Source organism: Aspergillus nidulans, chromosome III, assembly GCF_000011425.1.
Source record: "Aspergillus nidulans FGSC A4 chromosome III".
In the NCBI taxonomy this organism is placed as follows: domain Eukaryota; kingdom Fungi; phylum Ascomycota; class Eurotiomycetes; order Eurotiales; family Aspergillaceae; genus Aspergillus; species Aspergillus nidulans.
Window position 1 is genome coordinate 1,639,873 of NC_066259.1, and position 13,047 is coordinate 1,652,919.

Below are 13,047 nucleotides of genomic sequence, written 5' to 3' on the forward strand. Positions count from 1 at the left end.
GCCCATTATTGGAGCGGGCTGATCGCTCGATAGTCGGCCGCCAACATGTCCTATAATCGCTTGGGTCAGTACACAATTAATTTTCTCTTCTTGTTTCTGCTTAGCCATACTGTTCTGCCTGAGCTCGCATTGCGCGGCTCGCCTACATTCTCGGCATCAAATTTCCCAACCAGTTCTGAAACTCTAGCTCCCGACGAATCGCGACTTCAGTGAGGGGGTCCTACAGCAGATTCGTACTAGGATCGTAGCGCGAGCCCCTGGCTCTTCCTCAGTTTCATTTCGTTATTAGTTTACATATGGTCATCTCTTGTGGTTGCTCTTCTGTTCTATCTCCGTTACTCTTGCGCATGCTCGACCGCGGCCGCTCAATTGACATTTGGATCCAGGAGACCCCTACGGGGACGACCGCGACGCTCGTTCCCCCATCATGAATCCCAGCAGCTTGAGTAACCGATCGCCTTCGCCTGGGCGACCGCTCGACGGCTACCAGCTCTCAGATGCGCCGTACGGACATCACCATCACATAGAAATGCCCTCGAGTGACCGATTGGCCGAACAACCGACGGTAAGATAGTCAGGAACTGGGGCGGTAGATATGGATACTGAACTGTTGTGCGATAGTATTCGGTCGAGAGAATCCCGCAGTCGTATGGCCACAACGAAGCGTATGAAGCGCAGCACCAACATTATCCAGGTTACGAGTACTCGGTGGACCCCGAAGCACACCATGACGCTTACTATACCCAACCATACCAGCCTACAGTTACACCGGGCCATGACGATTATGACCTCGGCCAGTATCCAGGACATCAGCATTCTTACCAGGATGATGAGCCGATCCTCCAACCGGAAGACCCCTTTCAGGCCCAGAACCCATACAGCGACGACTACCAGGAGGACATGACAATTGCCCCAACGCCTAGTCCCGCTCCGCTCCGGCGATGGAAGACTGTCAAAGAGGTGCAACTATTTCAAGGCAATCTTGTTCTAGACTGTCCTATCGCACCAAAGCTACTCAACCAAATTCCCCATGCGGAGAACGGCCAGCGCGATGAATTCACGCATATGCGCTATTCCGCCGCTACTTGTGACCCTAAAGACTTCTTCGAGGAACGGTTTACCCTGCGCCAGAAGCTTTTTGCCAAACCCCGACACACGGAACTGTTTATTGTCGTGACGATGTATAATGAGGACGACTTTCTCTTCGCGAGAACGATGGTCGGAGTATTCAAGAACATTGAGCACATGTGTTCAAGGACTCGAAGCAAGACCTGGGGCAAAGATGCCTGGAAGAAGATTGTGGTCTGCGTCATTAGCGACGGTCGTGCTAAGATTAACCCGCGAACGCGCGCGGTCTTGGCTGGTCTGGGATGTTATCAGGATGGCATCGCGAAGCAGCAGGTCAACGGGAAAGACGTTACAGCGCATATCTACGAGTACACAACCCAAGTTGGCATGGAGTTAAAAGGGAATCAGGTCCATCTCAAGCCTCGCTCGGGAGTGCCGGTGCAGATGATTTTCTGCCTCAAGGAAAAAAACCAGAAAAAGATTAACTCACATCGCTGGTTCTTCCAGGCTTTTGGCCGTGTACTTGACCCCAACATCTGTGTCCTACTCGATGCTGGCACGCAGCCTGGTAAGGATTCGATCTATCGTTTGTGGAAGGCTTTCGATGTTGAGCCGATGTGTGGAGGTGCTTGTGGTGAGATCAAGGTCATGTTAGACCATGGGAAGAAGTTGTTCAATCCACTGGTCGCTGGGCAGAACTTCGAGTACAAGCTCAGCAACATCCTGGATAAGCCTTTGGAATCGGCTTTTGGATTCATTTCTGTGCTTCCGGGTGCCTTCTCCGCCTACCGCTATATTGCACTACAGAACGATAAGAACGGCCAAGGTCCGCTGGAGCGGTACTTCCTCGGTGAGAAGATGCACGGCGCCAATGCAGGCATATTTACTGCCAACATGTATTTGGCCGAGGACCGAATCCTATGTTTCGAAATCGTTACTAAACGCAATTGCCGCTGGCTACTTCAATATGTCAAATCCTCAACTGGTGAAACTGATGTGCCGGATCAGATGGCGGAGTTCATCCTCCAGCGTCGTCGATGGCTGAATGGTAGTTTCTTTGCGGCCGTCTATGCCATTACACACTTCTATCAGCTTTGGCGCAGCGACCACAGCTTCATTCGAAAGTTCATGTTGTTGATCGAGACGATATATCAGACGATTAACATGCTGTTCGCTTGGTTTGGCATTGTAAGTCCTCTCTTTGGATACATTGGAGCCTACTAATTGCTATAGGGTAACTTCTTCTTGGTTTTCCATATCCTCACAACGTATCTTGGCGATGCAGACCTCCTAGGAACTGCTGGTAAGGTCTTGGGAGTAGTTTTCGAATGGCTCTACCTCGCAACCCTGGTGACCTGCTTCGTTCTATCCCTGGGTAATCGTCCTGGCGGCTCCAACAAACTATACATGACGATGGTGTATTTGTGGGTTTTCATCATGATCTACCTCGCGTTCGCTGCGGTCTTCGTGACGGTGCGGTCCATTCAAGAAGAAGTTAAGGATGGCTCGTTTACCTTTTCGACGCTTTTCACCAATAGCACTTTCTTCTCTATAATTGTCTCGCTGGGCTCGACGTACGTCATGTGGTTCATCGCATCGATTATTTTCATGGACCCATGGCACATGTTTACATGCGTAAGTCTCGACTTGTGATGTTCTTCAATATGGTTCTGACATTTGCAGTTCATTCAATACATCCTTCTAACCCCTACCTATATCAACGTCCTGAACATCTACGCTTTCTGCAACACGCACGACATAACATGGGGTACGAAGGGTGATGACAAAGCCGAGAAACTACCATCAGCAAATCTCAAGCCCGGTGGTAAAGTCGACGTCAACATTCCTCAGGATGACGGTGATCTTAATGCCCAGTATGAGGCGGAGCTCATGAAATTCGCTCAGAAACCACCCAAGGAAATCAAAACCATTTCTGAGGAGGAACGTCAGGCCGACTACTACAAGGGGTTCCGGTCCTCCGTCGTTCTCGTCTGGGTATTTTGCAATTTTGCTCTGGGCGCTGTTGTCCTCAGCTCGGCCGGACTGGATCGCTTCAGTGATGACGCCGAGGCCGCGGAGACAGATAGGAACAATCGGGCCATGATTTACATGGCCGTTGTGCTATGGAGTGTGGCAGGTCTCTCGATCTTTAAGTTTCTTGGTGCGATGTGGTTTTTGGTTGTGCGAATGGTGAGTATCTTCTCCAGATTTATCTCTTCAGTTAGTACAGCATCTAACATGATATGTAGTTCCGAGGTGTCTAATCTCTTCCACCGATCACGTATTACCCTCCAAGCATTTAATGGCAGACGGTTTTTGTCGATTCCTGCAGGTTCAGCATATCGCAATGATGATAAAGACAATGGCTTATGGAACGTTATTGTATTCATGTCCGATTGATTTCTGCCCGACCGGTTGCTGGGCGTTGATGTGTTTATATGTAGACGACCGTTGATACCTCCAATGTACGATTTTCTCAATGTGTATCTTAAATCTGCTATTCTGTGTTGTTTTCAGTATTTGGTCGAACTGCTGTTTGAGATGTTTCTTGTGCTGTTGTAGTGCCGTTGTGTTGATGTTCTACTCACCCATTTTCCCCTTTGAGCACAATTATAGCAGCCTTACTCAAGTATGAAGGTGGTTATGCGTGAACCTTCACGTCTAGCGGTTGTTTCCTATGCTCTTGGTGGTATGATCGATGAGTGCTGATCCCCAGCCATTGGTTTTTCTTATGCAAAAGAGCTAGTGTATTTTAACACCTGTGGTCGAACAACATGTACATGAATAACCAGCAATACCAACTCTGAGCTAAAGCATGCGGCTAGGGTAAAGTGTATCTAGTGTTAGAAACAAACTCGTGTAATATATTGATAGGGAAAATCATTGTGAGAAAATGCTCTAACGACTCCACAAGCGTTCTAAGACGACTAAAATACTATAGGTTACTGAGGCAGAGCAACTTAACTAATCTCACAGAAGCTGGTTTACTGTTGTTTGTTATGGAATAATTTGTTATAATTCAATTACAAATGTAAGAACAAGCATCATTGGTCTAGTGGTAGAATTCATCGTTGCCATCGATGAGGCCCGTGTTCGATTCACGGATGATGCATATGAATTATTTTTTCTTGGCTCACTTGCATTTGATGATGAGATATTTTTTGACTCTCAACGATAATAAGCATGCAAAAGTACTCTACAGGCAGGCAACGGGTCATCGATTTACCCAATATACAAGGTGCACGACTGTTTGACCGCTACGACTTCGACTGCACGCAAATCGCAATTCCACCTAGGACCAGGGCCATCCCAAGCCATGTCTCCCGCGCAATGACCTTCCTTTCTACGTACCACTCTCCCAAGACCGTGAAGAGGAATGCACTAGAGTTCGCTAGGGGGACAGTCAAGGAGAGTTCTGCGAGACTATTAGCTGCCTCAGTCTTACTGATATATTCCGCGGAGGGTGGGCGCACCATGCTTTCCAACCAGGAGAAAAAACCAGACACTCCCTGTCAGGTTAATTATTAGTGGCACGGAGTATGCCGGCGTGCGCAAAAGATTGACAACTGTCCAAAATAGAGAGACGACTTTCGTTCTTATCCATGAGGACGAGGATGTGGATTGGTTCATCCAGGCCGGCTGCCGCGTTGTTGAGCGATCGGAAGGTTGGGAAGGTAAGGGTTGATCCTCGTCGCTCCCAGTAGCACTATCGTCCGCATTGTCGTCATCGTGGGCTCGAGATTGTGCTCCTGTAGGCTGGAGTTCGGTCTGCTGAAGCTGTTGCTGCTTCTCCTGGCGCGCTTGAAAGTCCGCAGCGGCGCGACGGATGAAAGGTGTGGTGAAACCCCAGGCCACGCCGACAAGTAGAAACGAGAGAATGTAGTTGAAAACTGGAGGTTGGTCTGAAACTGGACTGGCGGCTTCCGGGTCCATCGTGCTTTATCTCGATGATTCCAATGTTAATACTTGCCCTCCAGCTCAGTCCTGCGGAGTTGAAGCGGGTTCTCCGCATCTTGCACGTGATCGCCCATTACTGTGTAGTCCAAGTACATATGGGCACGGGTGGCGTAGCGACCTTTCCGTTCCTAAAAGCATCCTTGCAGGTTCATATGCAGGTACAGTAACTACCTGAAAGAGTATCCGTCCGATATCTTAAAGCTGAGCTACAAGCCCAAGGCAAGACATCGTAGAAGGGACCCTAACTCGCAGGTTGAAGTCTACTCAAAAGTCGTGCAACCAAATGTGTGCCCCTTTAAAGCGGGCACTGACTGTTATAATAGACTGGAGGCCGTGTGCAACAGGCTTGTTCGTAAGAGTGAATACAGGGAATTCGAGACACAGGGGGCTACACAACAAGGCGAGGCTTCTCCGTTCCCCGCGTATCAGAGAAGGCGTCGGGTCGGAGAAGCCTTGAAAAGGGACCGTGCATTTGCTGATAGGGGGCGACTAGTAGTCTCTTGGTCGTCCAGCAAGGTGAGATGACGTCTCATTGATTTTTATTTTTCGCACCATCTTGGTACAAAGGCCAACAGGTGATCTGGATACTCGAGAGTTGAGTAACTTGAGTTCCTGGCCCTCGAAATTGATGCCTTTGAGGTTAGATTGGCGGCCCCAATGGACTAGCTTGATCGGGACAAGCGGACGAACCAGTGGCATGACTTCATCAATGCTATTTTAGGCATTCGAGTGCAATCTGATCAAAGATCATTAATCTGCGCTGATTTTGCTGACTTCGTAGATTCGCAAATCTAATGAATTGGTACAAGGTATTCTCCAGAGTACAAGATCCAGTGCTGGTGGGATTAACAGGGCGGTTCGAGGCGTTAAGATCAGCATCACGTGGTATACCGAACCTGTTCCCTGATTCCATCAGGCCCACTTAACGGCGCCGGCACCAACAATAAGATGAGGCCATGAAGATCGGTGCGGTACAGAGTTAGCCAGGTCAGGCACGGCAAAATGCCATGAGAAAACGGTAGGAGACTGTCTGGAGAAAACCCAGGAGTGGCTGGGGAGAGTTCAAGATCCTCGCCTACCTTAACTTATCAGGTAGCCATGTCCACAGTCCAGATACCAACAATCAAGCCAAGCTGTAACCCCAATTATCCCACACATGGACAACGGCAGAGGATGTCGCCTGCCGTGCGGAAAACGTTTCCACCCAAATATGCAATAGATACTGGGTTCCAAGATTCCAGATTCTTGAGCGCATGGTGGTCGGCAGCATGTAGGAGACCGTAATAGAGAGGGAAGCCTCACCCCTTTAAAGCTAGATGTTAGCATGATTGAGCAAAGGAAACTCTATTTGCTTTTTCGCGTTTCTCAAGTGAGACTGAAAAATGCAGCCATTTTGTGTATACTCATTGGGTATCCTGGCGGTGTCGGTGCCCCTAACGGACAGCCAGGGAGAATTATCTAAGCCGCTTCTGGGTGGTTGAAACGCCGGGGTCGCTACGTCCTCCCCTGCCCCTTCTTCCGCTCTGGTTCTCAGCTCCCTAACTATCTGTCCGTCCTTCTTGACCTCCCTCGTCCCTTTGCGATAGAGATTGGATCTGCTTGTCGTCTCCTTTCCTGTTTTCCTTTCTATGCTCCTGGGGCGTTTCGTTCTTTTCCTCCGCTTCTCTACTCTTTTATTTTTTTTGCTATTATCGGCCGCCCATGCCCCTTGAACGCTGGAATTGAAGCTACACAATTTAGCTCCCACAAGACGAGGAGTTCCCACAGCCAGTCTTTGCCTGACGCTGAGCGGCTTTGAATTGTCAGTACTTGGATGAACACGCTCGAGTATCAACTGGCCGAATCATCACCGTTGCCCGAGTGCCCGTCAACAACACCCGCCCGGCTCGTTAATAGTAACTTTTAATTCCAACTCGCGCGTTAGCTGCGTACCCCGTTCCTTACCATTTTCAAGCCTGGCGCACATATTCTTCGCTCCTTTTGTGTCCCCTGTTTCGCTCAATCTCAACCCATTGGGATTGCAATTTGCGGAGACCTTGACGATAGACGTTGAAGGGGGATTTTTGCAGTCTTCACTGTTACGATTCCAGCTCTGCCCTGTACACGAACCGTATACGATATAAGATTTCACGATGGCGTTCCTCTTTAAATCAAAGAAGAACCAGCAGACTTCTGGTCTGCCACCCGCGACGAGAAACGTCCATACTTCTGAAGGAGCACCAGCGGGCTCTGGAGCCACGCTGAACGGGTCGAAGGATGGGGTGGTCACATCGCAGACGCCGACGCCTAGCGGTAGCTATAATAATTCTTTGAACTCGGTAACTAGCACCAACAGCCCGGAACAGCAGCGAATGCGGCAACGAGCCGAGTCTGAGTCTCAGGTTTGTACCCTACATTATTATAAACCCGGTGTCCACCTCTGGACGACCGTGCGCATTGGCATTTGTTTACGTATATTAACATTTATAGGCTCAACGTCCCCAACAATCCACGTCTCCAGTCTCCAGTCCCGGTTCATCCCTGTACCCGTGGTCGCAACGTCGGCTAAACTTTTCGTCGCCGCAAGCAAACCCTTTCCCGCGATATGGCGCAGCAATCAACGCAGTGGCTTCGAAAGAGGGTGATATCTACATGATGGGAGGGTTAATAGATGGTTCGACTGTCAAGGGAGATCTGTGGATGTTGGAAAGCAGCAGCGGAAATCTGTCGTGCTTCCCCATCGCAACTGTTTCGGAAGGGCCAGGACCTCGTGTCGGTCATGCGAGCTTGCTAGTCGGAAATGCTTTTATCGTCTTTGGCGGTGATACCAAGGTGGATGAGAATGACACGTTGGATGACACGCTCTACCTGCTAAATACTTGTATGCCATATCTCCCAGCTCTGCTCTACATAGCAGTTGCTAACTGTCACTATCATAGCCTCCCGACAATGGTCGCGCTCAATACCTCCCGGCCCTAGGCCCACTGGACGATACGGACACACTCTGAACATTCTTGGCTCCAGACTCTACGTTTTTGGAGGGCAGGTCGAAGGATACTTCTTCAATGATTTAGTTGCCTTTGATCTGAACCAGTTGCAGAATCCAGGTAATAAATGGGAGTTTCTTATTCAGAACAGCCATGAAGGCGGACCTCCACCTGGTCAAATTCCCCCTGCAAGAACAAATCACACGATCGTCAGTTTTAATGACAAATTGTACTTGTAAGTTGAGCCATCCCTTTCTCTTCTTGTCTCTTCTTGTCTCAGTGCTCATACTGGTAGGTTCGGAGGCACAAACGGTCTACAATGGTTCAACGACGTTTGGTCATATGATCCTCGGACCAACAGCTGGACTCAGCTTGACTGCGTTGGATTTATCCCGACACCTCGAGAAGGACACGCGGCTGCTCTCGTCAACGACGTAATGTACGTCTTTGGTGGACGGACCGACGAAGGTATCGACCTCGGCGATCTCGCCGCTTTCCGTATCAGCACTCGACGATGGTACTCTTTCCAGAACATGGGACCAGCACCCTCTCCGCGATCAGGTCATAGCATGACTGCCTTTGGAAGGCAAATAATTGTCCTGGCGGGTGAGCCGAGCTCTGCCCCAAGAGACCCAGTGGAGCTCAGTATGGCATATATGCTTGACACATCGAAGATTCGGTACCCAACCGAAAATCCAAATGGTGAGAAAGCAATGTTTCCTGGGCCCACCAAAACCGGAGCTGGAGAAAAGCCGCCATCAGGTCGAGTATCCCGTGAAGCACAAAACCAGCCGTCAGATCAATTCAGGCGCGCCCAGGGACCTCGAGAAAGTGTGGTCAGTCCTACTGGCCGGCCCACGGAGCTAGGTCCGGGACCAGGATCTCGATTGCCACGGGCATCCATTGCTAATGCTCCCGCTGGGCCTCCTCCGCCGGGACAGGCTCCAACCCCTGGCCCGAGAGGGAACCCACCGCGAGATGGCAACAATTTCCGAAGCAAGACGCCGACAAAACAGGAGCGTGGATATGGTGGACCCCCCATTGACACGACTCGCGCCATAGCCGGTGACAGGGAGAGGGAGCCAGCGCCAAGGGACTCACCCAAAGACCCTAGGTTTGCGCAAGAGTCGACTGGTCAGCGGACTCCCACTCAGCAGTCCCAGAGGATGTCGGCAAGGGCCATGGAGGCCGGAGAGGCCGCCCCTCTTGTGGCACCGGCTCGGCAACGCTCACTGCGCCAGCGACAGCGTAGTTCAATGGATAGCGCCGATGAGTCTATTCTTGGCAGACATGCGAGTATCGACGGATCAGTTGACTCGCGAACCCATAGGAACTCTAGGACAGGAGACGAACCTCGCTCACCACGGTTGACTGCCCACCAGGAGGCCTTGTTTAAAGAATTAGAGGCACTAAAAAGTCGAAATGCTTGGTACGCCTCGGAGCTCGCCTTGGCCAAAAAAGCTGGGTATACCCCTAATATTTCGGCGAACTCTGCTTTGGATGAACGGACATCGGATGCCTTCACCGATGAGGATCGCCCCCTGATCGAAGCGTTTCTGGCAATGCGAGCAGAGCTGGCAAAGATGCAAGCCACCGTGGATCGACAAGCCGCGATTGCATCCAAGCGTGTAGCGGAGGTCGAGCAGCAAAGAGACGTTGCTGTGAACGAGGCTGCTTATGCTCGGGCAAAACTCGCTGCCCACGGCGGAAGCCAGCAAAGCACTCCATCGCTGGATGGACAATCTCATGATCTTGACAAGGCAGCATCTGACCGCACCACAGATCTTAGCCGCAGATTGGCTTTGGCGCTTGCATCCCAGAATGAACTCAAATCGAAACTGGAAGCACTTTCTACGGATCTTGAGCAGGAGAAACGTGGCAGGGAATTGGCAGAAGAGACCTCCGAGGCCACTAGAAGAAGGCTGGCGGAGCTGGAAATGCAAAATAATCCTCTGGAAACGGAAAGTTTACGCGCCCAACTTCATCAGGTTGAAGCATCATTCAGGGAAGAGTCAATGTTGCGATCCGAAGCTGAATCATCCCTAAAGCAGCTGGCTCTTGATAAAGAGGAGCTGTCGAGGAAGTTGGAGGATTCTACCAACCGCCTGAGAGACTTTGGCGACAATATTGGTGGCCTCAAACAAGCTGTCACAGCATCTGTGGAAAAGGCTTCCATTCTAGAGAAGAAGCTTGATGAAGAACGCGAGCGACGGGAGGGCTTGGAGAGAAAACTGTTGCAACTCAGGTCTGAGCATGAGGAACGAACGGCCGAATTGGAAAACGCAACGCGTCGCCTTCGAGACGCAGAAGAACTGGCTGAGAGTCATGCCAGAGAAGCCGAAGCTCATAAGAATGCATTTATTTTGGGTCTAGAGCGAGCTTCATCGTTCGATTCTGAGACTTCTATACGCTCACTTGTGGACCAACGAGTGGCTACCTCGGAAGCTCAGGTGGAGAGGGCGAATAAGCTGGCAAGGGCCAGTCAAGCTGCTGCCGATGAAGCAGCCGAGAAACTGCGTCGTGCGGAAGAGCGGATTGCAGGCCTGGAGGCCTATCAGGAGCAGGCTAGTAGGGAAGGCCTGCAGCTTCGAAGACAGCTGCAAGCTGCTCTGAAAGACTGCCAAACATATACAGCGGAGAACAGAGAGCTAAAAGCACAAATTGAGAATCACCAAAGGGAGGCTGGAGCCTTGGCTGTCCAACATGCAGCCCTTAAGGACCTTCTGGGTGAGCGCGGTTACACGGATAGTAGACGCTCCCCTCGAGGGGAGTCTCCCGGTTCCCGGTTTGGCACCCCAGAGCAGAACCGACTAAGAGAACTGGAGCAACAGCTCTCAGCTAGCTTGAAAGCTCACGATGAGTTGAAAGCTTCATTCGAGACAAGAGAGCAAGAAACCGACCGCGCCTACAAGGAGAAGCTGGAACAGCTCGAAAATGACTACCAATCCGCCGTTCACTACGTCAAGGGAACCGAGAAGATGCTGAAGCGGATGAAGGATGAGCTTACTCGGTACAAAATGCAAAACGCGAAGATCCAGTCTGAACTTGAAGCGGCCCAGAGTCGAGAGGGTTCAGTGGCGCCATCAGGATGGGAAGCTGAACGCTCCCAGCTTCAGCAATCACTCACCGATCTTCAACAAGACACATCGCGTTCCATTACCAACCTGGAGGAGCAGATCACGAGTCTGAAGGAAAGCCTAGCTTCTGCCGAGGCAGAGAAGGAGAAGTCTGTCGCTGAATACGAGACAATGCGGCAGGAACTCCTCGCTGTTTCTGAGAAGACTAGCTCTGAACTGGAGCAACTTAAGCATGAGAACTCGCTGCTTGAAGCTCGTGCGATGGATGCCGAGCAGAAGGTTTCTATGCTCCTGGACCAGGTTGAGGCTTCAGTTGGGCACTACCGGCGACAGTCGCAGCACGGTCAAGGTGTCAACGGAATATCCCGAACTCACAGCAACGCCTCTAGCGGTACCATTGGAGCTGGGACTCGACGGTCCAGGGCCAACAGTGCAGTGTCACAGGATGACACTTTTCTCGATAACCGTGGCTCCATGGCCCTCGACTCGCTAGCAAATGAATTGGAAGCCCTACGTTCGCACTGGGAGAGTACTAACAGCAACTACCGACTGAGTACTCAGTCGGACTTCGATCGCACTCCAACAAAGGACTCCGGACTTAGCGACAGCTTAGCAGAATGGAGACGACGATTGGACGAAGAAGAAGCGAGAGCGGGCTCTCCGGAGAAGGGCAAGCCTCGCACTGCTGCTGAAGGGCAAGCGGCAGCGAATATGATCTAAGGAGCTCGGGGAGCAGTCATGACTTGTCTATATTTGATTGGGAGTTTAAATCATGATGTCTAATCACGTTGATTGGTCTTTGAGCCTCTTGCGACCTATTCATCTGCTGCAAATCCCTGTGTCTTTGTTAATTTTACTACTTTGTATTACTGTGTGATGAGCTAAGGCTTGTCATCTATATGTTTTCTGCCTGTGTTTGCAATGTTCCCTCTTTCCATTTCCCTCATCATTCTTCTTTATACCCATTTCATATTTTTCCTTGCCCGGAATGTGCTATTATTACTTTGTTCGAATTGACGATGCCCTGTCTGGTCCATTTGGTTGATTAGCGGTGACAATGAACGTTTTCTGCTGGAGTCCAGCTTCTTTGTAGCTGCCTGGACCACTGCCCAACACGCCATTACCGGTAGTCCAATTCCTCACCCCACGCCAGCCTTTTTCTTTTTTATGTCGCGGGCCATATTCGATAACTTATTTCAATCTGGAATGGCCACGCATTCGGCGTCCATTTTGTAGTTGCTGCGGGTGACGTACGTATGGGGCCGCGGCTTTCTACTAGGTACCTGAATATTCTTGCTGAAATATGCACGGGGCATGAGCTCTTAGTCTGGAGAGCAGACTTGCTTACAGTTGTAGCGCGTCTCAAGGACTGTTATGAGCAGTTTGCTGCTTGGTTTTACGTGCCTAAATATAGAGCTTACACCCTAGCCGATTTAACAGAGCAAACTAAGAATGCAGAAAGATACGGTGACAGCGCCAGCCTCACGCTATACTACTTCAATTAGTCCTGGTATGAAGATAGACATGAATGTAGTAAGCCGAACCAGAGATGGAGCCATTCAAGTGGGATCAACGTCCATCATTTCAGCAGCAGACCAGCGGTGAGTCTGCAAAGCTCTGGCCTTACCAAGCCACCGCGACAGATCTACCAGGTCATTGGGTTTCAGGGTAGGACCGGCATGGGTTCGTCTCCTCATGAACTGGGTATGCATGGCTATTGGGTTATTTATAAATCGGGTCAGTCAATCTTTGAGACGTGGTGCCAGGGTTGATAAAGGCGAGGTTGGTGTTGGGCACAAAGCGCTAAGATGTATCTGAGTAATGCGGTGTATCAGATTGTATTATTTACAATACGAAGAGTACTCAAGAGTATACATAGCAGGTGATGAGGGGTCAGCTGATTTTGATACTTGCGGGGAGGTACAGAGAATGGAGTACGGCGTCTCTACAGAGCAGGAGCCTGAGATAGTATGATTTGG

At 50.4% G+C, this 13,047-nt stretch overlaps 3 protein-coding genes across 3 annotated transcripts, besides 1 other annotated feature; 2 read left to right on the plus strand and 1 right to left on the minus strand.

The window, feature by feature from the left end:
* Nucleotides 1–13,047: part of a sequence feature (contig 1.78 659..353456(-1)) that runs on past both edges of the window.
* Nucleotides 46–3,552, plus strand: chsA (chitin synthase class I; the record flags this gene model as incomplete). The annotated part of the gene is made up of 6 exons (XM_050611693.1): nucleotides 46–64; nucleotides 387–565; nucleotides 622–2,256; nucleotides 2,302–2,703; nucleotides 2,752–3,258; nucleotides 3,318–3,552. 6 exons carry the CDS (start codon nucleotides 46–48, stop codon nucleotides 3,330–3,332), a joined length of 2,757 nt encoding a protein of 918 aa, XP_050467691.1. The 3' UTR covers nucleotides 3,333–3,552.
* ANIA_04565 (uncharacterized protein) lies at nucleotides 4,326–5,001 on the minus strand (the record flags this gene model as incomplete). Its single annotated transcript, XM_657077.1, has 2 exons — nucleotides 4,326–4,483; nucleotides 4,542–5,001. The coding sequence occupies 2 exons, from the start codon at nucleotides 4,999–5,001 to the stop codon at nucleotides 4,326–4,328; spliced, it is 618 nt and encodes a 205-aa protein (XP_662169.1).
* On the plus strand, nucleotides 7,158–11,788 carry teaA (the record flags this gene model as incomplete). The annotated part of the gene is made up of 4 exons (XM_657076.1): nucleotides 7,158–7,406; nucleotides 7,495–7,885; nucleotides 7,944–8,226; nucleotides 8,287–11,788. The coding sequence occupies 4 exons, from the start codon at nucleotides 7,158–7,160 to the stop codon at nucleotides 11,786–11,788; spliced, it is 4,425 nt and encodes a 1,474-aa protein (XP_662168.1).